Source organism: Seriola dumerili, unplaced genomic scaffold (genome assembly GCF_002260705.1).
Source record: "Seriola dumerili isolate Sdu_G_001 unplaced genomic scaffold, Sdu_1.0 BDQW01000025.1, whole genome shotgun sequence".
Taxonomy (NCBI): domain Eukaryota; kingdom Metazoa; phylum Chordata; class Actinopteri; order Carangiformes; family Carangidae; genus Seriola; species Seriola dumerili.
In genome coordinates this window covers 15,483,871-15,509,453 of record NW_019174280.1, presented here as the reverse complement: position 1 = coordinate 15,509,453, position 25,583 = coordinate 15,483,871, and the positions used below count along the sequence as shown (strand labels likewise).

The following is a 25,583-nucleotide window of genomic DNA, read 5'->3' as shown; positions in this document are numbered from 1 at the left end:
TCTCTATATATATATATATCTATATATATATAGATATATATATGTGTGTATATATATATCTATATATATATGTATATGTGAAAGAAAGAAAGTACAACACACTGTCTGGCTGTACTGTGGTGACAGTGACAGAGCTCACTTCCCTAAGTTAATGACATCCTCTTTGCCCTCCTGCACTCCTTTTCTATCATTCCCTGCTGTGGCCAGCTGCTATTTATAGCCTGCTGGGTCTATTAATGTAAAGCTCTCTCCCTCTTTCTCCACTCTTTTAAAAATGCGTCACTCTCTCTCTCTCTCTCTCTCTCTCTCTCTCTCTCTTTTCCTCTTTCAGTCGCACTTTTCCCTCGCTCTCTGTAATTGAATCAATAAACAGGCTTTAAACTTTTTTTTTTTCCCTCAGTTTGGATTTCATCAAACTGACTCTCCGTCCTCCGAGAGGGTGGGAACCGTGGATGGACTCCTGAACTTTGCTCTTGTCTCCGAGAGTGTTTCTCAGAGCAGCTCTCGCAACCCCCTTTCATCTCCCCTCACTCCACCCCATCCACTCTCTTTTAAGTTTGATTTGTGTAAAGCTTTCTCAGGATTTAGTCCATCCTCAAAGGTACTAGCTGTAGGAACGTAGCTTTGATTTATTATTATTTTTTTATTATGTTTATTTTGAAAGTTGAAATTGGCTGCTTGACTCTACAGCTGTTTCAGCTGTTTGACATAGGAATATTCTTAGTAAAATATGAATATGTTAATATGCTACATACTCCGGCGTATTGCGTTACCTGTAATGGCTTTGCTTCATTCTAATGATGGATGTGTGAAAAATACTGTTATCATTCTCACTGACCCCATTTACACCTGAAATTAGATATGTCCTCGGTGACTAGCTTGTAAATTAGATGGAAGAAAAACTGAATCCACTTTGTAACCTTTAAAAAAAAACAAAAAAAAAACAGAGCATGTAAATTTGAGTGTAACTGCAATTTGTCCATTTTACATTGGAATTCACTGATTTGCATTTTTTTGATGATTGTCTGATGTCAATAAATTCCGGTAAATTATATTTTGACATAATCTTGAAATGATTAACGCGTCTCTAATGGGTCAGTTCAAACCTCGCCTTCCTCTGGACCATGTGGAGTTTTTTTTTTTTTTAAATAACTGACAAGCCTGACGGGTGCTGTTTTTTTAAAGGTGGCAACACCTTACTTTGCGGTGGTAATTATATTGTCTGGCTCATGCGGTGGTGAAGCAGTGTGTATTGTTTGTTTTTGTGTCGCGGAGGCTTTTACTTTGTCAATTAATGAGCATCGTGAGGTGCGATTCTCATATATCCAAAAGGTAACAAGATTTCTCAGGCAGGCACAGCATGGTACTCCCTTCAGGATGCTCTCCCATTAAACACCAACAAAAGTAACAGTGAAATGTGAGGCAGAAATAAGAATCTGAACCTTTGAGTCGACTTCTTTTTAACGAGTGTGTTCAAATATTTCCCAACGTTTTTATGTCTTCCTGACTTGTCTGACCTTCTCCCTCACTGCCAGTGTCTCTGTTCCTGTCTGTCTTTCTATATACCACTTCATATACACGTGGCTATTTCTCCTCTCTACCTTTCTGTATTTTCGCCCTAACCTCTTCGCTCCCTGCACTCTTGTTTTTCTTTGCTCTCCTCTCATTTGAGAATCATTAAAATCAATGGGACAAAATTGAGGAGTGAACCTTTCTGTCAAGGCTGAGCGAGGGAGTTAAAGAAGGGCACCCACCCCTGAACTCACCTCCCTACAGAACTAATTGCCTATAATTACACTGACGACTGCCACCGAATGCAAATCAGCCGAGATCCAAACGCCTAATCCGCACTGTAGATCTGTTTCATGTCAGCGTGTGACTGAGCTCTGTGAAGCAGCGAGCACAATAGCATCAATAATATGAGAGTACAAACACTGAAGTGTTAAAAATGATAGCACTGCTTGAGCTGTAATTGCCTGCATCATATCGACCATTTACTTGAATGTCAATTGTGCTAAGGAATCTATTGCAATTACAGGAGAAGGAAGTGGCTATTCAGAGTTCTTGTTCTATGCTAATTTTTCTTTTTTCTTTTTTTTTCTTTTTGTTTTTTTTTTTTTGTCAACTCTCAGGAGGAATATTTGAATCCATAGAGAGCGGCCCTTCCGGAGCAGAGGAACTAGCCTTTAAATTTGCCTTGAACACAATCAACAGGAACCGCACCTTGCTCCCCAACACCACACTGACCTATGACATCCAGAGAATAAACATCTTCGACAGCTTTGAGGCCTCCAGGAAAGGTAAGTCCTGATATATGAAGGTGACATTTAGAAAGCACCTCATTTTGTCTGCTAATGAATCACACTTGAAATGAAATGATCTCATGTAAAACAAGATAGTTTTTGTCATGACACCCATTTATTTGAGAACTTTATGGTGATATTACAACAGGGTTTGAAGAAATTTACTCGGCATATAGAAGAGTCAATCCAACAATCCCAAATAAATGATTTAAAATACTTGTTTTTGACTGTTTGGTCCAGAACTATTGTGAGGTACACAAAACATTAATTACCAGGGATTTTAGACGTTGCGGAAAAGACACTAAGGTTAATTGAGTATTGTCTGTAATTGTTTATCCTCGTTGCCTCACTATTTTATCATGTAAATACATGCGCATATACATGAGAGAAAATCTAGATATTAACAGGTATAAAAGAGAAAGAAAAACAGGGTATATAAAATATAATGAAAATAAATTAACACAAGACTGAACTGGTACCCGGAAAGAAAGAAAGAAATTAGACCATATAAACTGTATGTTTCGATTGATACATTTGAACATTTAATACTAAGTACATTCTTCAGACCTCCACAAAGGCTTCGATAAATTAGTTTCAAATGTTATATATAAGGTCGTGGTCATTATCAAACATCTGTTTTGGCTACCTGTTTGTTTCTTTGAGGTGACATGGTCAGGTACGTGGTAGATTTAACAGAAACAATAAACCGACTCCCTCGCTATCCCACCAGCATGTGACCAGCTTTCCCTCGGGGTGGCGGCCATTTTTGGCCCCTCACACAGCTCGTCGGCCAATGCAGTCCAGTCCATCTGCAACGCTCTGGGAGTGCCCCACATCCAGACCAAGTGGAAGCATCAAGTGTCAGACAACAGGGACTCGTACTATGTCAGCCTGTTCCCCGACTTCTCCTCCCTCAGTAGAGCCATCCTCGACCTGGTGCACTTCTTCAAGTGGAGAACGGTCACTGTGGTCTATGACGACAGCACAGGTACAGGTACAGTTGTTGTCTGTCTTCATCTTCCAGTGGTGTGTCTGTTTTGTGTGTGTGTGTGTGTGTGTGTGTGTGTGTGTGTGTGTGTGTGTGTGTGTGTGTGTGTGTGTGTGTGTGGTGTGTGCGTGTGTGGGTGAGGTGAGGTGATGAATGTGACACTGTTTAAAAACCTGCAGCCTTTTTACAGCCTCAACTGTCCAGAAAAGCAAGAGGTACCAGGTGAGCTACAAAAAGCAGCACTGCTCCTCAGAGTTCAGAGAGTGCTTTGTAACCTGTCAAGTTAATTCAGAAATCAATAGCTTACTGTTCTGCCTCAGTCCTCCAGGTGCTGCCCATGTCAGTCTTCCAGGAGAGTGAGCAGCAGCATAGAGAAAAAAAAAAAAAAGCGAACCACATTACCCAGAATGACCCAATGTCTCTTCAGATTAATGCAATGCAGAACTGTAGTATGTGTGGGCCGACAACAGCCATTAATAACACACAGAGACACTTGATCTCCGAGGGTGGCTATCAAATGTGTCTTTGAGCCATTTTGTCTGTCGTGTGACTTTGTGGAGTGGCTCATAATGTGTGTTTTAAAAGACCAGTCATATTTTAGCTGGAGTGCAGTGATATTTTTATGAGGTAAAGTGTAACCGCTCCAGAGAAGATAACAATATTCAAATGCTTATTCGCAATTTACGAGCGATTTGGCACGATGTGGCTGACAACTTAATGTAAGTAAATTAGACAGAGTTGAGATGAGGTTTAAATTTTAGACAGGTTGCATAATGAATTCACTCCCCACTCTCAGAAAATGAATATTGTCTTGTAGTTGACATCTTAAATTGTGCCTCTAAATTGATATTTAAACCCTTTCCTGCTCCCTTTTATCAACTAAGATTGTCTTGGAAATATTAGCTTTTTACTGCTACTTTGTCTCCTCCAGTGTCTCTTTTACATCTGTTGCATACATTTCAGTAAACAGCCAGTCCTGCAGCATCGCGAGCGCCTGTACATTAACCTCGGATGATATCCCAATGAGTCGTCCCACTTGCCACATTATTCTGACTCATCTCCTTGACCTCTCTTCGCTTCCTGCCTTGGAGCTCAGTATGTTAACACCCTCATTCTCCAGCAAACTGCCCCAGTGAGATGCCAAAAGGTGACCTCTCGCCTCTCTCTCTGTCAGATAGGAGCCGCCTGGGCCTCCTCCGTGGAGCAGTTCTGCTGTAACGCACCTGACGCCCTGAAAAGTGTGACAGCTGCATAGCCGCATTGCATTCCCCCCACCGCCGCTTCCACCCGGTCCCAGGCTGTAATCACACAGCTTCATGCTCCAGGGCCCCACGCTGCTGATTGGAGCCTATCTGACGGCTGGCAGGAAAAACTATCGGAGGGGATAAAATATTCACACACAGCCGTTAGAAGATCCAGGGGGAAAGTCTGAAGGCATTAGCCAGAGCCCACAAACATCTACGCTGACAGTGTTACCCAAACGTTGAGCTCCCTTGACAGATTTTTTTTTTCTTGCTTAACACCTCCCAAAGTGTCAGCATGAACAAAAACAGGAAGACACAGACATGCCCTAGAGTAGGGATCTTTTGGGATTACCTGAGGAAAGCTCTAGGAGGTTCAGTATTCCTCCCTACAATAGTACGTTTCACAACAAGACCTGCATGTTCCTATTTCACACCAATCTTTCTGTAGGCCTCAGGGAGACCCAACCCCACTCACAGTAACACCATTAAACTGCTCACACAGCACTTCATTTCAAAATAAAAAATAGGCTGAGCTATCTTAAAGTGATTCCACGAAAAAAAAAAAAAATCCTATCTCTCTCTAGTTCCCTCTCAAACTATCCTCGCTGCTCCAACCATTTTTATACCCATGACAAGTAATCATCTCTCCCATCAATCCAGCCTCTTTCATCCCTGGACTCTGAAGTTCTTTACTGAGGGAGAAACTCATTGTAATCTCATCACAGTATCTCCCGGAGAGCTTTCTACCTGAGCGTGTGGTCGAGAAATGAAAGGTGAAGATTGTAGCTCAATATGCGACGGCGGCGTCGGGCTCCCTAGGGGCAAGTACAAGGTGGGCAAACAGAGCCGCTCTCATCAGAGCACATTTGAAGTGTGTGTGAGAGAGACAGGAGAGACCGGATTGACCACGGCTTTCCATCAGGGTAAAATTGAACCTATTCCATGCCGCTGTATGGTATCATGGAAGACGAGAGCGATTCAACATTCGCGAGCCTTCTGTGGGATTGGAAGTTTCTGTAGGAGGGTGCAGATCGCGGTTCTTTCTATTTTGTGCTTTTGGTATAAAAGAGTGCAATGTGCTGGCTTGGTGTTAAATTCTCTTGATAGGTCTGTAGCAGTCTGTTTGCTTGCCAGGCATGAGTAGGAGGATCAATAGACTGTGGATTAGGAAGGCATGCATATGAGCTTTTTTTTTTCTGCTGAGAAAACCTGATTCCAGCTGGTTTTTTGTGGCCTCCTCGGCATCAGCGATACTTCAAAATGGCGGCAGATCAAACACAGTATGTTGCTACATCTTTAAAATTCATTTTTCACGCTATATGTATCCTCTTTGTCTGCAGGTCTCATTCGACTGCAGGAGCTGATCAAGGCGCCATCCCGATACAACATTCGTTTGAAGATCCGACAGCTGCCCACAGAGACCAAGGACGCCAAGCCACTTCTGAAGGAGATGAAGAAAGCAAAGGAGTTCCATGTCATCTTTGATTGTGGACATGAGATGGCTGCCTGGATCCTAAAGCAGGTACGAACCCACCTTAATGAGCCATAACAGATAGACGGATAGGTTCATTGCGAAACCAAACCTGGGGGACTGTATATGGAGCTTCGAACTGTTGTGGATACTTCTAGGTGTTCGGCTGTTGGTCTGAGTAAATTCATGTCAAGACTTTCATCTCTTCATGTTTTTTTTTTTTTTTTTTTTACATATTTAGACTAAATGATCAATCGAGAAAATAATTGATAATGACACTGATCACTGGTTGTAGCCGTATTCAGTACTATGCACCAACAGTAAAAGCAGTTAGGTTGGTGGAACAGTCTGCCACGTTTGTGAAAAAGATGGTTAATTTTATCATAGCGCTTCCTGAATTTAATTAAAAGTGAATTAGCTGCAGTCCCAAAATTTACATAATGTCCCCTTATAGAAGCATAGGCTCAGTACTCCATACATAGACTCGCAGTTCATTCATTATACTAAAACAATAAGTTCATATGCGTTTCTTTTATTACCCTTCCTCTCTTTAAGCACTGATGCAAATGTTTCTGATACCTACTTTCTGCTCGGTGCAGCTTTAATCTCTTTGCAGAATATTAGATCTCTACTACTGACCCGTCATAATGGATGCTCTCCATTGCACAATAAAGGTTTTTTAATTAGAAAGCCTAATTCTGCTCACAGGCATGTTAAATTCATTTAACAGAGGCAGATTATTTATGAAAACTGCGGGGGTTCTTATTGAATTGAAGCCTTCTCACGAGTATATTGCGCTGTTTGAATTCTCGATACAGCTGTGTGTCTACGGGAAGCAACTAGAAAATTATTTATTGATGGTGAATACTTAGTGGGCACGAAAAACAAAACGAAAAAGTACCGCATGTCAACAGCTCAATCCAGTGCGTCTTCCAATACTTTGCTAGAGACTACGGGCTTAAAGTTGGTGTGCACGTCGCATTCCAACAATTCTTGTATTCACTGTGACCACACACTGTGTTCACAGAGAATAACAAGGAATTTTGGAAGTTTTTATATGCACTTTTTTTTTTTTTATCACATTGAGAGAGAACTGTGAAATAAACAAAATCATATCAGTACAAACAACACATTTTGTGTGAAAAGTAGCTAATTAAAATTCCTTTAAAAAAAAAAAAAACAGGTAAGGAAGCTTTAGATGTGTTATTTGAATTTCTCACTCAGCTGTTGGTCTGGCTGTAGAGGGGAAGATTAGTTAAGACGTTAGCACTTGTGTGCGTCTCAATCCAAGTGTGATATTAATTCAGTGAATCGATTAATCAACCATTAGCACGAAGTCAAAATGCTCTAGACATGCTCTTTAAATGTGAATCTCCATCCTCGGTTACCTTCCTGCCCAGGGAGGTGATGTCGACATCAGAGTGACTATGCAGGTTAAATAAAAGTTAAATGAATTAAAACGAACAGAGTAATAAGCTCATTAAACTATTAATCTTTGATTTTTTTTTTTGTTACTACCCACTGTTCTTTCGTCCCTGTAGGCCCTGGCCATGGGTATGATGACAGAGTACTACCATTATATTTTTACTACCCTGGTAAGTACACTTGCACTTCTTTTATGTTGAAAAAAAAAAAAATGCAATTATACATGTTGTTTGTTACATTTCTTGCAGAGCTCCACCAGCTTGGAACTGTGTGGGGTTTGAATAGTTTTCTTATTCTGGGCTTATTGCAGTGCAAATACTCACCTGTTTTTGTTCTGATAGCAGTTTTTCTTCTCTGAGAACAAAATTAAATATAACTCAACCAGGAGCCAGGCAAAGAAAAAACATCCCATTATTTTTATTTTGTGCAAAGCATTTTGAACCTGAGCTACAACCCCAACTTTCTGGTGATAGAAATAGATGGACTTCTGAAGCTGACTCATTGTCATGTAGTTGATTATAAATACAGTATTTGCATTCAAAGTATCAGTTGCTAAAGTTTAACTTCTGTTTATTTTCTAAATTCTGCACCAACCCCTTCACCCCACGTGGCTGTCCACAACCCTGAGTGTAGGAAACAAAAGCAGTTGGATATATTTTATTCTGACTCTGGCAGCGATTGAAGTTCTCCAAAGTTCTTTGATCTAGCCACTACAAAGATTGCTACGCTCCAGAGAAAAAGCAGCACATCTTCGCTGAGCACAGAGAAAAGAAGACAGAGAGCTCAGATAATAGCCCTGAGCAGATGAGACTGTCACCCATTTGGTCCATTATAGCTCTAACAAATAAATGGCATGCTGTGTTGTTTGGAGCACAATTGCAAAAGGGTGAGGCTAAGGTTGGAGAAAACTGACCTGAAAAAGACATTTACCAGTGCACAGGACATGCAGCTATCCCTAGTGCATCCACATAAGAACCAGGCTGGATGAAAGGGCAGTGAATGACAGCAGGTATGTCATTGGGAGAGGAAAGAGAATAGTGATTATAGGCGTGTTTCCGCTGCATGCCGCTGCTGCTGCTGCTTGTTGAGGTGGCAACATGCCTACTTTAACATCCGCCAGTGTTTGGCAGGTTGGAGGCCACTGTGCTGGCCAAAACTGTTGTATACTGGTACCAAGCCATCCATGCTGCTTTCGGAATAGGACGGCAAACATTGACCATGGCAACCCCCCCACTCTGTGTCCATCACCTGCTGTTGCTCTGTCAACTGTGTTGTTGCGTCCCAGAGACATCTGCCTGGTGAGATGCCAGACATGCTGTATGCAGGACAATTGGGTTGTCCTTTCACTTCCACATGATAGATGGCAGTCCACCAAAAGCCTGCCTGTAACCTTGAAAGCCTTGCCTTAATCAAGGCTACTGCCTCTGCATGAAATAAAATAACTCCTGAAATACCTTCAACTGTACTCTTCTGTTCTCACTTCTTTTGCTAAAGCTTCCAATCAAATAGCTATTATAAATGATTCTTAAACCATTAAGGGTGGTAGGTGTTGATATAATAAGCGGCACACAACTAAAGATGAGAAACTAATTATTTTCGCAGCTTGAACACATCTTTATGCTTCCAGGACCTCTTTGCCCTGGACATGGAACCGTATCGTTACAGTGGAGTTAACATGACTGGGTTCCGCATCCTCAACACAGAAAACTCTCAGGTGTCATCAATCATCGAGAAGTGGTCAATGGAGCGGCTACAAGCCCCGCCTAAACCCGACTCAGGCCTGCTGGATGGATTCATGACGGTAGGCTGAAATAAATATTTTTATGCTGCTTATGTAATGCACGAGTTGTGCTCTGCATGTAAAATCATGCTCATAGCTGTACTTCATTCCTCTATCTCCGAGTCAACAAAACCATCGGAAGCCATTTGTAATATAACGGCACCTTTGGGGCTATTATGCTGTTTGTATAAAATGATCTTTAGGAAGTTATACATGATGGTAGATTAAATAAATCATTCTTTTGAAAAATACAATAGGAGAATGAGTTGTCAATCACAAGCTCCATGGTTCAGGGCTCCTGGGGTGGGGTATGGGAGCAGCATGAACGCCCTCTGCGTGGAGCTTTTGGGCTGGTGCTCCTGGGTCTAAATGCTCAGTAATGAGCCGGTGTGAATGGTAATAGCCGTTTATCTGCCCTCCTGCCTCTCACAACTCTCCTCTGGGAGCGTGGCCAAAATATGACAATCTGTCAGTGTTCATGCAGAGAGAGGGAGCAAATTGGATGGAAATTATGGCCTTGGTTTTTTAGGATGCCATCCAAAAAAGCATTGGATAAGGTGATTTGAAAGTGAAAACGGGAATGAAGCTCGTCATGGACGTTCAAGGTCCCTCTCTGTGTCTCTTGTTGTAAACAGTCCATTTACCCCCCCCACCCCCACCCCACCCTTCCCTCACGACACCTTCCTTGCAGACAAACACCTTTTTTTTTCAGTCTTTCAACTGGTCTTTCTTTCTTCTTGGCAGATTTAAGATCTGTTCTGCGAAATCTGTGTAATGAAAGAAGCGTCTTTACATCAAAGACGTGAAGACAAGGCCTTCAGATTAGACACGATGCATGATGCCTATTCATATATCAATCACAGCCTTCTGCAATACATTCAAAAATGAAAACAAACACCCAGTCATGGAAATGAATGTCTTTGATCCTCACTTTCCTAAATAAAACCCTGTAAATATATCAGAGTTTACTGTAATATCCTGTCAGAAACATGCAGCTCACACTGCTGTAAATGCAGATATATCATATTTTATTTCCACACAAACACTAGTATGTGCATCCTCCTTCCCGTGCGGGACTCGGATGCAGAAAAACGACTAAAGCAGTTATGTATGCAAAAAAGATTAATGCAATACACAAAGAGGTTAAATCACTTGATTTTTTTTTCCTCCACCGGAAATTAATGGATATTAGTGGAGAATGTTGAATTGATTAATTAGCATTGCATGAATCATTTTGTCAGATCCTTTACTACATATTGACATATCTCACTGGACTAGAACCACCGTTAAATAATAAATAATACGTCCAAAGCTTCATGCAAGCTTGATAAAGTACTTCATTAGATTGCTCTATTTATAAATCCCGGTTATGATGTTTTTTTTGTTTTTTTTTCTTTATATTGAGCCACTCTAAGAGGATTCTCTATAGTGAGTGAGTGAAGAGATAGCACTGAGAATATACACATTTTGATTTTGATGTTTTTTAGAAAGGCGTAATCATGAAGCAGTTCGCCGGGTGTTTAAAAATCAGCCCGTACCTACATTATAAATGCACGGGTTAGAATAATGTTTGGTTTCCCTGCAACTCAAATGTGTCTAATTAATTTGTAGATTTGCCCGACATTTATGCCGCGGCGCTCTGGGCAGAGAAGCCACCTTGAAGGGTATCATTAAATGAAAGTGTAGGAGGGCTGCGGCAGCCAGTGGTGTGACCTTCCACCCGCGACCCTCCCTCCAGCCTTTTATTTCCTGTCTCTCATACCTTGTCATTCTCTGCAGCACAGAAGCCTTGCTGGGCTCTGGGCTTGTTTGTGCTCGGTGGCCAGGCAACAGTTGTGTAGCGATGGTTACCAGGACAACGCTGTCCGTGTCACCTTGTGATTTCATGAAGGATTGATTGACTGAGATGGGAGGAGGAGGAGGAGGAAGGTGCAGTAGGTGAAATGGTGGTGGAAGGGGGGGGGGGGCTGATGATGAGCAGGAGGAATAGGAGAACGGGCAGGAAAGATGGGGGTGGGGATGTTCTGAGCGTTGAGAGGTGCATGTGATGTTTTTTCACACCACTAGGCTCGCATTAATGCAGGCTAGTGCATAATCACAGTGACACTCTGTGCCTTGGGTGAGGCCTAGTGTTGTCTCAGGGAAGAATGCATAATGAGAAGTCCCTCTTCGGCCAAACTAGACTAGCAGACACAAACACACTCGGCCTCTGCCTCTTAACTCTGTTTGTCAGAGGCATCTCTGACACAGAGCGATGCATAATAAGTCCGGGGATGCTAATTAGTCCAGTTCATTTGTGTGTGGACGCACCGAGTGCAGGCGATATCGTCTGCTTCATCATCTGACGACTCTTTAACCATATCCCTGGAGTAATTTATAACTGAAATTGTTGTAACTCGTGTGAATTAACAGCAGTTAGAGACCCAAAATCTGTGTACAGATAGATAGATATACAGATTAGATATTTTCGCATCTAATCTGATCGTTATTTTGTCCCATCTGTGTATAATTATTGCCTGCAGCTAATGAGATATTTGGTTTTAACGCTTTGTTGTAATTTGAATTCTTTTAAATCCCCATTCACTGAACTAAGTATATACTTGGATTTAATTGAGGAAAGAAAAAAAAAAACTGTTCCTCAGTTGTACGCCTCGCTGAAGCTTTAGGCCCAGATATTTTCTACATCTGCATCATTTCATTTATGTCTACATTTCATTGAGCTATAATTACCACAACAGAGGACTGGATGTTCTCCAGTGTCCTCGACACAATTGAAAATTCTGGAGTAATAGCTCCTAATAATGACTCTGTTATTAATAGAGAGCAGTTGTTTGGGTAATGTGAAAGGCATGATGGGGCTGCTCCTTCAGCTCACATGGGGCAGCATAAAAAGCAACACAGGCGAAATGAACTAGGAGGGAAAACAACAAACACATGAAGATACTTAACATACTTCCCAACCGCTATGACTGTTTTCTTCCTTTCCGTCAGCAGCTATTGCAAACGTATCCTTGAGCGAGAAACTTAACTTCAATTCAGCACAGGAACATGCATGCTCAGCAAACTTTCCCAGGATACTGTAAATAATTGCTAATGACAATGATTAAAAAAAACAACAACACAGCATTTGCTCCTCCTACAGGACTGTAAATTGCCTTTTCACTTCCTCCTAAAAAGCTGTACAGTCATAAAAGAGCTGTGTTTGGCTGCACACAATACACAAGCAAAGTTAGCTTTTGGTGACATACAGATGATGAAGTGAAAATATGGCATATTCTCCGTGCTTAATCTTATAAGATTTTGATTATACAGTGCTTATATAATGCTATTCATGCTGGTGTTTCTTCAGCAATAGCTATTCGGTGTGTTTGCATTGTGTAACTGTATCCCTATATAGTTGTTAACGGCAGTCCGCCTTTTCCCCCCACGGGATACAAATTGCATGCCCACGCACATGGGATTCAATGATGCATGCACAGATAGGGATCCATTTCACCAAATTTGCAGCATGAAAGCTGTGCTTTGCAACATGTAATAACCCCCCTCCCCTATGCCACCCATCTCCCCTTTTTCCTCCGAACCTGCAACCCGTGCCTGTGCATTTGAGAGCTCTGTCGAAACTCACACATTTATCTGTTATTTCTTAGTGACAGTCATTTGTGAAACGTGACGCTGCCACTATTTGCAGCCTTGCGCGTAAGCGGCGCTTGCAAATTGCTTTTTGTGAAACGGGCCCCTGGATTTTATTCTGAAAACACAAATCCAAATCATGCATGTATTTTATATAATTCGAAAGACAACATGTGACCATAAGTTTGGTTGACTTCTTCATTAGACCTCTCTATTAATACAAAGTGACATGATGAATCCCCTCAGCCCCGGTTTGCTCGGTTGAACTGTAAACACATAGTTTCTCGTCTTCTCTTGCTTTTGTGACAGAGGTGCCACTCAAGGCGTGTTTGCTTCCCCCAGCAGTAGATACATGTGTGTATTATTGCAATGCACTTGTTATGTTAGCTGGTTTTAACATGATGCTGTGACTTTTGGATGTGATGACTCATTTGTTTACATCTGTATTACGGATTTTGCCTTTAAAATAATTTTAGTACAGTATGTTGCAGCAGAATACATTAGAAGTATACTTACTAAGAACTACAGTAAGAGTTGAGTAAACTTTATTTCTGTTCGGGCTTGAATTAGGGATACTGTGAGCTGAGAATGAAAAAGAAAGGGGAAGCGGGAGGAAGTAGATTTGCTGAGAAATACACAGGGGGAGAGAACAGACACCTTGCTGCATTAACAAGGACTGCTGGGAGTAGAGTGGGAGCCGCCCACACACTGAGAGAAGGATGGAGGAACCTGCAAGCTGATTAGAGAGTGTTTTACCATGCGTGTTTACATACAAGTATGTGTTTATACTGTACTGTATGTAAGTGTGAAACATGCTGCGCACACACTCTAGTATGTCTGTCCTCCATGTTTAGTGGCTCCTATGAAGCAGGGGGTGGGGGGGGGGGGGACTTGGCTTGTGGTTTAGCCCCCACCGGTGGGTTTGTTGTAGGGTAGCACATGGCTGCCTGACAATAGGAAGAGAATACCGACACACGGATCCCTCTCCCAGTGAGCTGCATTCAGCATTTCAACCAAATGAGGGTCCTCAGTATGGGTGTTGAGCCAAATTTGGAGCTCCCCAGTCAATATGATATTGAATACAGGACACATACTGTAATTTTGCCTGATATGAATCACCGCACAAATAAACTTCACTGGAAATTAGATTCAGTATTTGGGGAAATCCTTTTATTTGTTCAAAACTGATTTCGGTCTTTACCCTGCAGCTTAAATAAGTTCTACAGTGCACAGGAGGCGCTCACACTAAATATCCACACAGAGAAGTTCTGTGCAGCACATTCTGTTCGGTTCAGAAGCCAACCTATACATCAGCATGACTGATATGGCCAGGTTTAGCTTATCTCAGATATACTGGTACTGACATACTGCATATGTCAGCCAATTAGTTTTAAGGAATTGAAGCACAGAAATGCCCAAAAATATGTTTAGACACAGTAGTCTGTCTTCTAGAGAGCACAGACTAAATTATTCTCCAACTTTAAAATATCGCCCCTTAAGGGCTGCTTGTCAAATATTGTTAATTAGTTGTGTCTGCATGTTTAAAGAACTAATATCTGCCTATGTATTATAGATTGTTTTGGTCAAATACACTCTATATATTAGTATATGTTCGGCTCTAATTAGGTGTCAGCTACTCTCCAGTTGCTTTGAAAAACCACACTTTTTTTCTTTCTTTTTTTTTTTTTGCGGCTCCATAGAATAAACGTGTTGTTTGGATGTTGCATTTGATATAGGAACGGACAGAGCTAACAGAGTGAGCTCCACACAGATTCACAGGTTGGTTGCGTCCATTACAGCAATGTGATCTCACTCCCTCTGATCCCAGTTGGCAGAGGAGAGAGCCTTTTAAAGACAGCGACTGTGGAGAGCAGACACTCGATGCCCTGTGCCGGGCACCACCAGCTGGGCTTGGCACAGCATCAACATTATTAGCACCAGTGCTCCCTAGGTCCATAGAAGCCTTTTGTGAGCGGGAACAGGCAGAGGGAGAGGAGGAATTTAAAAGGACGGATGTATTATCTGTTTTTCCTTTGATTTTGCTCCCTCTAACACATTTTACTTTAATGTCTCTTTTATTTATTCTTCTTCTAGTCTTTACATGTTAATCAACTAAGCTGTAAGCGGGGAAAAAAAGGGAATTTAATACAATTCAAATAGGTTAAAACAACAAAACACCACCAAATAGATTCTCCAACAGTATCCCCCTGTATGTCACATACCACGCACGCACACGCACGATGGACACGACAGACAGAATAATGCAAGTGGGCGCCTGCTGATGTTATATAGGACAATAAAAGCCTTTGCAATCAGGGACTGCAACTATCATCAGATCACTATCATACAATCAGCCCCTGGAGGCTGATGCAGCCAGCAGGAGCTGTGTGTGTCATGGTCACACTCATGCTCAGGGATATTGGCTGGCCTTGGCAAACTATCATCCTTGGAGAGGCTGGTCCTCCCGCCAACACACATACACACACATATAATGTACAATGTGTATGAAGAAAGAACATACAGTACATGCAATCAGATGGAATTATTGTACTTTTTACACCACAACATGCAGTTATTGTTAGTAACTACTAACAGTAGTCTTCATATTAAGATAAAAATGAGTATAATAAAAGATGTAATGCAGTGCATTTCACACTGGTATATAAAATATTTAGAATTAGCTCCACTACAACCAGCTACAACATTAAAAGGCCACTTACACATTATTGCATCAGTATTAATGATCCAATAATATAATAATAGGACCCAGTGAAAGGGGCCTTTCCGGTCCAAGACTTTTACTTGAAACTGAATATTTTTACAGTGTGGTATTACTACTTTTATTTAGTCTATGTAAAGGATCTGAATGCTTCCTCTAACACGCTAAACTTACTTATACATACGTGCATGTGCATAGTCAGGTGCGCAAAAGAAATGACTAATACCGCTGCTAAGAGACGCATGCAAAAAGCATTTCTCTCATATGGACACATAGAAAACAATGAGAATTTCATGCTGCACTGTTGCACCATTATTGCAATTTAAAAATAGCAAGTTATATTAGTAATATTCTCATGAAATGTCAGCATGCAAAAAACAAAAAGATCTTCCTGGACATTTGTGAAATTGATAGCATCATTCTACCCGGGTAGTCTGGAGAGACCTCTGCAAAATGCCCACTGTTTAGCAGCAACCCAGATGTAATTAACACTGCCTGTGTTGTTTACACTATAAATCAAGTGTGGACTCCCTCCATACTGCCTGCATCCTCTCCACCAGATGGTAGCGAAATGCGAAGGACTGTTTAGCCCTCCAACAAACTCTCCTCTCCTCCTCCACTCTGTAGAGTCCAGCTTTAACTGGTGGTTGTTGCCGATGAAGCCTAGTTCTTAAGTGTCTCACCATTTAATCACAACCCATGTCTTGGCTTGTTTTCAAGGAGTTTGAATAGTAAAAGCTTTGTTACTGTGGAAATCTTGGACAGAGTAACTGATGAACTAAGGGGAGGAAAAACCCGTGGAGTGGGGAACCTACCAGCCTCTTTAGCTAAATTTGGCTGGAGGCTGATTAAATGTGAAGAAAGGCCATCATGTTAAACAGCCACTTAATCAGATGTAGGTTAGGCAGCGTGGTGCTAATTAGGGTGGACTCTGAAGTGGACAGTGCTGCCAACAGCATGCTGTTGCCTGAAGGGTCTGGTGGGACACCACTGCTCCGAGGATTCACAGCCTCTAGTTTGGCACATGCCATATTGTTTTCTCATGTGCCGTCACTGCCGTCACAATAACAATCTGTGACATTTTTAGCCGCACTAGCGGCATGGCTCTAGGGATGACAATGTCAGTTTGTCAGTCGCTCAGTCCACCACTTAAGGTCCAGACTGAAATATATCAACTATTGGATGGTTTGCCATAAAATTATGTGCACAAATTCACGGTCTCCAGGGGGTCTTTGGTGTTTCCCCTGACTTTTCACCCAGCATTAACGTGAGATTGACATTTTTCGGTTTTTGAGTGAATCGCCTCAACAACTGTTGGATGCATTCTCATGAAATGTGGTACACACGTTCATGTTCACCTCAGGATGAATGGTAGGAACTGTGGTGATCTCCTGATGTTTCATCTAGCAGCAGATCAGATTTCCAAATTTGTCCACTATTTAGCTTTCTGACCAAATTCCTCCAAACTAATCACATTAACTAATTAGCAAATGTTAGCATGCTAAAAGGCTAAACCAAAATGGTGAACGTGGTAAACATTGTGCTAAACATCAGCATATTAGCATTGTAACTACGAGCATTTTAGTATGCTGATGTTAGTTCAGAGCACCACTGTTCCTAAATGCAGCTTCATCGAGCTGCCAGCATGGCTGTTGACTCTAATTTTATGTACGAAAAAACTCATTACTTTTGCTTTCACCCAATATCTTTATTATTATCTTTATGGGGAAAAATCTGGTATGCAAGAGTGTGTTTCTGGCAGTGGCACCAGTGGTTTGTTTGGAACAAACAGCAGAATGAACTAGATAGCTAGCATAAGCAGTCTGTGCATGTTTGAACTGCTTTAGCCATTTAGCTATGTAAACAAATTGTTTGCTTTTCAAAGTTCCATGAGGTCACTAAGTGTCTCTCCCTTTCTGCTGTTTTTTTCTCAAGTTCAAAAATGTAATTTTAGGATTACAGGGAGAACCATAAGTTTATGGTGATGTTAAAAGTTCTTCTTGAAACAAAGAGATCACTTAGACACTGATAAAAGTACAATGTTAGGTCAGAGTGGAGGCTTTTCCACATTAAAGCATTAAGATGAGGGTACTTTAATAATGCACCATCAATACTGAATAAATATATATATATATATATATATAGACATACATCAGAGTTCTGTGCACTCTCTCATCACTCCCACAGGACCCTCTATTTTAAACCAAAATTCTCTGCAGTGTAGTTCTTTATCCCCCTTTAAAGTGCACTTAAATCTACAATAAAGCCATGAATGTGCTTTCACATAAATCCATAAATCAATGGATCCGTTACCCAGGGGTCCTCGTCGGAGGAAGCCAGTCTTACTTCCCTGTGACAAAAACCGCATTATAAAAAAAAAAAAATGCAACAACACTGCTCTGTTGCCTCAGCATGTGGAAATGCAATGTGAGAAAGGGATTAAACCTCCAACGCACAAAAGAAAAGGAGGAAAAATGACAGTGACGGCACTGGCAAAGCCACCCCATATACCCACACTGTGAGTGAGCAACGTGCACGCACGGCTCAGTGAAACACTGGAGAGAGCAACTGGATAAGACACTGAAAGAAATACAAAGGGGATGAAGAGAAGGAGAGATAGAAGTGAACGGAGGGGGTGGGGGGCCGGGGAGGGACTGGGGCAGAACAGAGGCGGTCAGAAAGAAAGAGACGGAGAGAGACGGAGAGGAAAAGTTACGGACAGAGAGAGAGATGACACTACAGTGAGCCTCAGTCACCTAAGGGCTTTTTTTTCCCCAGCAAAATTATCTGACACTGCCTGGTCTCCCTTCTCTGCTAGGAAGCCTGAAACAGCCATAATATACCCCATAAATCACACGTGTCACATTTCAGGGTTTTTCAACTCTCGTCATTTCATTTTTTGTACTAAAGTGAAACTTCTCAACGCACTGACTCAGTTTCCTCGCCCAGAATCTCATGTAACGCACCAATGCCAGAAACAGATGGACACATCTTGAATTACAATTTGGTTAATACAAAGTAAAGGCTTAATCTTAAATGACTGAATGAACAGATAGGTAAGAGTAAGCAAAAGTACACAACTAATCTAAAGAAATAAGATAGCAAAGACATAACTATGTTGAGATATGAGTATTCATATAACATAACATCTGTAAACATCTGTAAACATTGGACTTTAAAAGAATGGTTCAGCATTTTGGAAAATATGTATAACACAATCATATCTGTTTGTCCAATATAAAACTGGAGCCAGGAGATGTTAGGAAACGGTTGTCTCTGGATAACAAAAAAAAACAACAAATAGCCTGGAGACAAGCTATTTGTTTCCCCCGTTTCCAGTCGTTATGCTAAGCTAAGCTAACCGGCTGCTGGCTCCAGCTTCATATTAAACAGACAGATAAGACGGCAATACTGCTCTTCTCATCTAATTCTCAGAAAGAGAGTGGACAAGCGTCTCTGGGAGGCTTTTTGCTGGAGTTAAAACTCATCACTAATTATGTACAGACATTTCCCACCAGTGTCCATGTCCCTCATGAGAATTTCATCTTGGCAGATAAAACAAATACAGTAAGTCACACAGTGGGGGTGGGATCTCTTTGATACTAGTAGAAAATATAATTTACTGTCTTGTTTTGTTTTTTTTTGTGTGTGTTTTTTTTTGTGTGTTTTTTTTTTGTTTTTTTTTTTACAAAAGACTGCTCGACTCGTGAAGATTTAATAGCTAAAAATCATAAAGTTTAGAGAAGCTGCAATTTATCTGACAGAAGAATTTGCGACTGTGATACTTGCACCGACTGTGCAGTGAAGCGGCACAAATACATATAAACTATGGAATGAAATGAATAATTACCCCCGTCTTCTATCAAATCATCAAACCCCATGGGTCTGTCTGTGATCTGAGGGCAGAGTGACTTCAGCTCCGAGAAAACAATGAGCTTCTCTCTCTCCCGCTGACATTGTGACTCTGATGCTGATGGCAATACTGCCAGTAGATGTGTGTGTGTGTGTGTGTGTGTGTGTGTGTGTGTGTGTGTGTGTGTGTGTGTGTGTGTGTGTTGAGAGAAAGAGAGAGTGCATATGTATGAGATTGTGTGTGTGTGTGTGTGTGTGTTGCTGCTGCTGCTCTGTGCCTGGCAGCTGCAGCCCAGCGATGCATGGTGAATAACAGGTCAGTGCTAATCTCATTAGGGCTAATCAGATGTATATGATATGTATAAACAGTGGAGTTCCACTGTACACAAGCAGCCGCAGCACACGTCCATCACCAGATGGATAGCAATGTGTGTTTATGTGTGTGGTAAGAGGAATGCTGGGGGGAAAAAAAAACAAAAACGGATGAGTGATTGAGAGGAGGTGAGAAGAGAAAGAGAGATGTCGTTTTTCAGGGTGCTACATTATCAGAGGCATTATGGAATTATGCGCAGGTGGAGAGCTGGTGTGAATACTGATGCAGTGAAAATGAATATATTTGTGTAAACACACATAGACATACACGCAGCAGCCGGGCTCAGTAGAGTTTGCAGTTCACCTGCTCTAAATGAGGAAAATGCATGCAACTACGACAAATGAGGCATCTGCCTGTGGGAAGCCTGCAAGTTGAGGTTTGTCACTGTGTCTGAGTGTGTGTTAGTGTTTTTGTGTATGTGGTGTACACACACACACACACACACACACACACACACACACTCATCTTGTGAACTGGTCCCTACGTGTGTTATTATTTGTATGTTCCTCACGTATCATATTTGTGAGAGAGAGAAAATGCAAAGATGAACTAAGACGTCAAGGGCTGGAAAAGAAGATGTAAGGTGTGGAGAGAAAAAAACAGTGTCATTAAATGGAGGGAAGCATCCCGACTACTACATTTCTTCAAGCAGAAGGGGATTGTGTGAGTTCAGATGGTTATGTGGGTGTTTGAGTGGGAGAGAGCGAGAGAGAGAGAGAGAGAGAGAGAGAAAGGTGAGAAAGACAGGCAACAAAGGTTTTTGGGCATCTTGTCTGAAACCCCCACAACCCACCCACCCACCCAACCCCACTCCCGACCCTTCTCTGTCTGAGTTTCCCAGGGGTTCGCAGATTGGTTTCACTTAAAACACTAAAACACACCCACAGGAACCGTGCTGGCTCTGAAATAAATTATCAAGATCCAACTCTTGGATTGTTTTTTAAATTGAAATGAAGAATCTGCCAGAGCTGTGAGCCATACCCCTCCACCCATGCCGCGTGCACCCCCCCCACCCCCCACCCTGACTCGTGCCTTCCACTTGATGCCAGCCTCTTTTTGTTTCGATCACGAAAGGGATTTTTCAGGAATTGTTCTCGCTCCAAAGGAAGTGGAAAAAGAAGATCTTTGCCATATAAATGAATTGAGCCGGGCCAAAATTTGATATATCACGGCACACAAAAGTTTAAAAGATTGCTGATGGTTCTCTTGATGTCCAAGAAAGTCAGAGGAGAAAGCTAACAGAATGACACATAAAATCATTTCATTCAAACAAAAGGTCCCCGATGCGGCAGTATTGTGTCCTCAGACTGCCAAACACAGTTAGCGTACACAAATGTGTTTATTCTGCAAATCATCTAAATAAATCCCAATAAACTGTATCTGCAGCCAAATCGATCATTTATTGTTACAAATAAAATAAATTTCTGTCTCTAATGTTTGCCCAGATAAAAAAAAATAAAAAAAACGCACTTTAGAACTGCTGCTGCTGATGAAGCATGAAATATTGTTGATCACTGATAAATAACTGTCCAAACGAGAGATGTTACAAAGGCCTTTTCCTCCAAAGTCAGATACGCAACGGCATGCTTTGGTGTGATTCCATTTATAAAGCCACTCTTCGCATTTACAAAATCACTTAGCATATTAAATAATATTATATGAATGTCTGCTTATCACAATATCCCGAGCTGCTCAAATCCGTTTTTTTGTAAGTTTATTTCCAATAAAGAGCTGCTGCGCTAAATGTCCCGGTGTTTAGCGTAGTGTAATTCAATAACATTTTTTTTCTTCTTTCTTCATAGAGCCATGTGCAGAAAATATATCATGCTGAGGATGAGGGATGAGATAATCCCAACTCATTTCCCAGTGACGCAAAGAGGGGTTTAATTTTCTGCAAAAGCATTAATATCTTGAACCCACAAATACAAAACAGAAAATAATATTCCAATTGGAAACAATGAACTCCTCACCTCATGATGGCTGGCTTGTGCTGTATTTTGATGCAAAATCCAACTTAATAAGAAGTGGAATAAAAATTGGATTATGGATTACTCTTATGTGACCGCATCATATTTTAGGGAAATGAAAAGCGTTCGACACCCTGCATTTCTTGAAGTCAAATATATTCCACGTACAATCTGTTTAAGGCTGTTTTATGAAATGAATTATCGAGCGCCTTCTGTCACAAACATCAAAGGTTGTGCTGAATCTCCCCAGCCTGGAATTTTATATGGGGCATAATTCAGCATGAAAAGAAAGGTAAAACTAAACTTCCAAGCAGATGCTTTAGGACTTTGTCTGTTTTCGGCAAACAAGTGTCAGATTTGTTTCTTTCCCTGAAGTGTTTTTTCACAGAAATGTATTTATAGCTACAGATCTTTACTGGGAAATGCACTGGCATACTGACTTTGACCCAAATGAATAAAGTCATAAAAGTCATAGAGCTTAGAAGAATAAGGAATGTGATATTGATTGAATATGGATGAAAAAAAGTCAAGGGTTGTCAGAAGGAAAGTGAAAAAGGTCACAAGCAAAACTGAAGTGCAAGAGATATTCTGAAGATCAGTAAGACGACGGGAGGCTTTTTTTTTTTTTTTTTTTTTTTTTTTTGTGAATTGCATGAATTCAAACGCATGCCACAAGCAAACTGAGATCAATCAATAAAATGAATTTGTTGAAATAAATGAGTTCAAAATGTATCATGTACTTTTGAAAGGAAAGCAGTTGGCTGAAACTGAATGTGATTGTTGAACTTTTCTGAATTCAGGCTGAGCCTGTTTGTTGTTTTTTTTTTTTTTTGTGTGTGGTTTGTTTTTTTTTTTGAAAATGGCAATCCGGAGGAGAACAAAAAAAAAAAAAAAGAGAAAAGCTGGAGTTCAATCCTGCAGCATGTCTTTGGTATAACATAATGTAGGCTGGTAACGACAATAATTGGGATGATTTGGACATGGATGAACTGTTTCCCTTCAGTGGAGAAAATCAGGTGTTTGGATATTGCTGTGCTAAAAAAATCCTCCTCTCTATTCTCTTCTATTCAAAGAAATAGATTAGTGGCAATGGCAGACCTCTTTTCCTAATCAGGCATTTGCCCAATGAACACACACACACACCACACACACACAATTGACACAAACCACAGTCAACACATGCACAGACCCGCGGCACTGGAGAGAGATATGGGCACTAGCTTGTTCCTTTCCCAGGCGGAAGCAGTGGGGATGAAAGAGGTGCAGAGATTGCCTCCCAGTCCTCGTGATCTGCTGCTGCTTTGACATCAGCAGCCACCAACCTCCAAAAGGCACAGGAGGAACTGGGGGGACGAGCAACTTACGCACCCAACCCTCGCAACCACACATACTCCTTCTTTCTCCATCTTGATTTCCCTCCCTCCCCTGTTGGATGTAAGATTTATTTCTTTAAATTGGCCCTGCCACAGATAAATAAGGTTTTGATGAATATTGTACATGGCACAGTTTTTTGCCGCGCTCATGTGCTCCTCTTCTCCCACGTTTGGTTGGCGTAGATGCTTCACTGCGCTATGTAAGACACACATAGGGAACTGATATGCGCTAAGCAGCGGTATGGCGGTAAGTCGTCTCCTGCTTTGCGCCGTGGCTGTGCTGAGCACGGCTTCATAGTCTCTGACAGCGCAGCACATCCAGCAAAGACACCTATAGCTGCAAGCTCTTCGTGGTCTCAGAGTCCTTTTTCATGACTCCCTTGCAGGTTGGTCATCCAGGACCTTGTTCAAATAAGCATACCACAGTGGTATTTCAGCTTGTGTTGGGGACCATGGAAAGAGGATCTGAGCTGAGTGTACTGTGTTTGATTCTGAGTAATATGTGGATAAGGAAATTGTGTGTGCCAGTGCTGGGTGGAGTGCTAAAGATAAATCTCAGCCTGTCAGCGTGTGGAATACTCGTGAGCTTGTAGGCAGTTACTCCTTTTGATGATTTTACTGGGGTTATATGGATGACACACACGCCATGCATCCAGCTATAACTTTGTGTTGTTTAGCATGTTACAACACCAAGTGTGGGCCAGCAGAGTTGTTGCCCGTCTGCGCTGGTCCTGCTTGCGTTTCCATTTTTCTGGCGAAAGCACACCCCATCAAGGAACCATTAAGTCTTACACACTGACAGGCCGGCCTTCCTTCCGAGAGACTCTCCCGTGGCGCGAGCTTTCGCAATGTGCCTTAGACAGCGCTCGGGTATTTTTTTTACTAACAGGCTTAGACCAGTGCATTTGTGCAGGGATTTACTGCTGGCCATTCACTTAACTTCTAATTTATGTTCTTCTTTCCCGACCAAAGTGTAAAGCAAAGTGCACCCCGAGACTTCACACACCTTTCTTACGTCCCTCCGCAGGTGAGACAAATGGGACGGATTAAAAGGTCAGGTGGAGAAATGTATCGCAGGTTGTTATAAAAATGTTTAATAATATCCGTGCTGTTTTTGCAGACGGATGCAGCGCTGATGTATGACGCCGTGCATGTTTGGTGGGGTGGCGGTGGCAAGACGCAATCGCAGCAGATGATGTCATAGTCAGCTCTCTGTCAGTGTAATTCGCCACAAAGCCCGTGGCGCTTCGGAGGGCCGTTTCATCAGCCTCATGCAAAAGAGGTATAAATCAACTGCGTCAATGTGCTTTCTCGCGTCTTGACCTCTGACCTGTAGAATGCTGCTGAAAACCCTATAGGCTCTGTTGTGTTTGTAATTGATAGCGCAATCACGTGTTTGCAAGCACTTTCGCCCTTGGTTAAATTGCTGAGATGCTTTCATTGAACTTTTATTGCAACATTATGAAGCGTGGTTCTTCCCCAGCCCACCAGGCATTTTTCTTCTTGTAGAAACTGTGATCACATGAATAAAACTCATAATAAACTCCCAAACAAGTTTATTTGCCCATTTTAAACAACTCTCGAATCTCATGCACAATTGTAATCTAAAAATAAACTGCTTGAATTTTCGCACAACTACATGTTTGGTGTTTTTTGTGATGCTTTCATTCGCCTTCTCCTGCTTTTTTCTCCGCCTCGCGTATCTCCACTCTGTTGTTTATTATCAAAGCACTGGTGTGTCGCTCACTTAATCCTAGTCAGTGGGTAGCCATATTGCTTTGTTTAAGCTTCTGGATGGTATCATTGAGGTAATTTTTCAGAATGGGCCATTGTGTAGCTGGCGCTTTCTCCCCCTCTGTGTCTGCTGTCGTCCTCCATGGCCGTCGTCCATGTTCCTTTTTCTACCATGGCTTTGAAGTGAAACTTCAAGCACAATGAACCACATGCATATGAAGTCTTACCTGTCAAACGTTGGCGTCCTATTCTCGCGCGGCTTTATTGTTTTCTTGTTATGTTGTTGAGCTAGACGTGCGGGAGAGCCATGCCAGAATTCCTATTGGGACAGAAAAAAAAGTTTTATGGTTAGAGTTGGGCTGATATTGGTTGAGAAGAGACGATACCAGTTGAGGTTAATGGAATGACTGTTTGCTGAGAGTGAGGATTTTAAAGTTTATTATGCTGTATATTACTGTTGCAGGCTCACTGGGATGGTTTTGACAGGGTAACGTGTTCCTCGTTAACAAGAGACAATGGACCCTGAGAACAAGATTTCGACCTTTTGGAATGTCATCAGTCTGACGGAAGAGGGGTCTTGGAAAAGGTTGCGTCATCATCGTGTGTGGATGCCGTGGCGTCCCATTCTTAAATAGCAACTGTCCAGCGGCTCTCTCGCTCGCCTTTAAAAAGCATTTTTTATTTTCCTATGTGTAGAACAAGACATAAGGTGATATAACTTGAT

At 41.7% G+C, this 25,583-nt stretch overlaps 1 protein-coding gene across 2 annotated transcripts in view; it reads left to right on the top strand.

Moving 5' to 3' along the window:
• The window catches only part of LOC111236027 (glutamate receptor ionotropic, kainate 2), a 62,180-nt gene that overhangs the window by 15,624 nt on the left and 20,973 nt on the right, over positions 1-25,583 (top strand). The window contains exons 2-6 of one of the 2 annotated variants that reach the window (XM_022764619.1): positions 2,133-2,300; positions 3,034-3,297; positions 5,876-6,057; positions 7,548-7,601; positions 9,059-9,232. In XM_022764619.1, coding sequence (XP_022620340.1) covers positions 2,133-2,300; positions 3,034-3,297; positions 5,876-6,057; positions 7,548-7,601; positions 9,059-9,232 — 842 coding nt within the window. The remainder of the gene's footprint in view (positions 1-2,132; positions 2,301-3,033; positions 3,298-5,875; positions 6,058-7,547; positions 7,602-9,058; positions 9,233-25,583) is intronic. The other variant, XM_022764627.1, reaches the window with a different exon arrangement.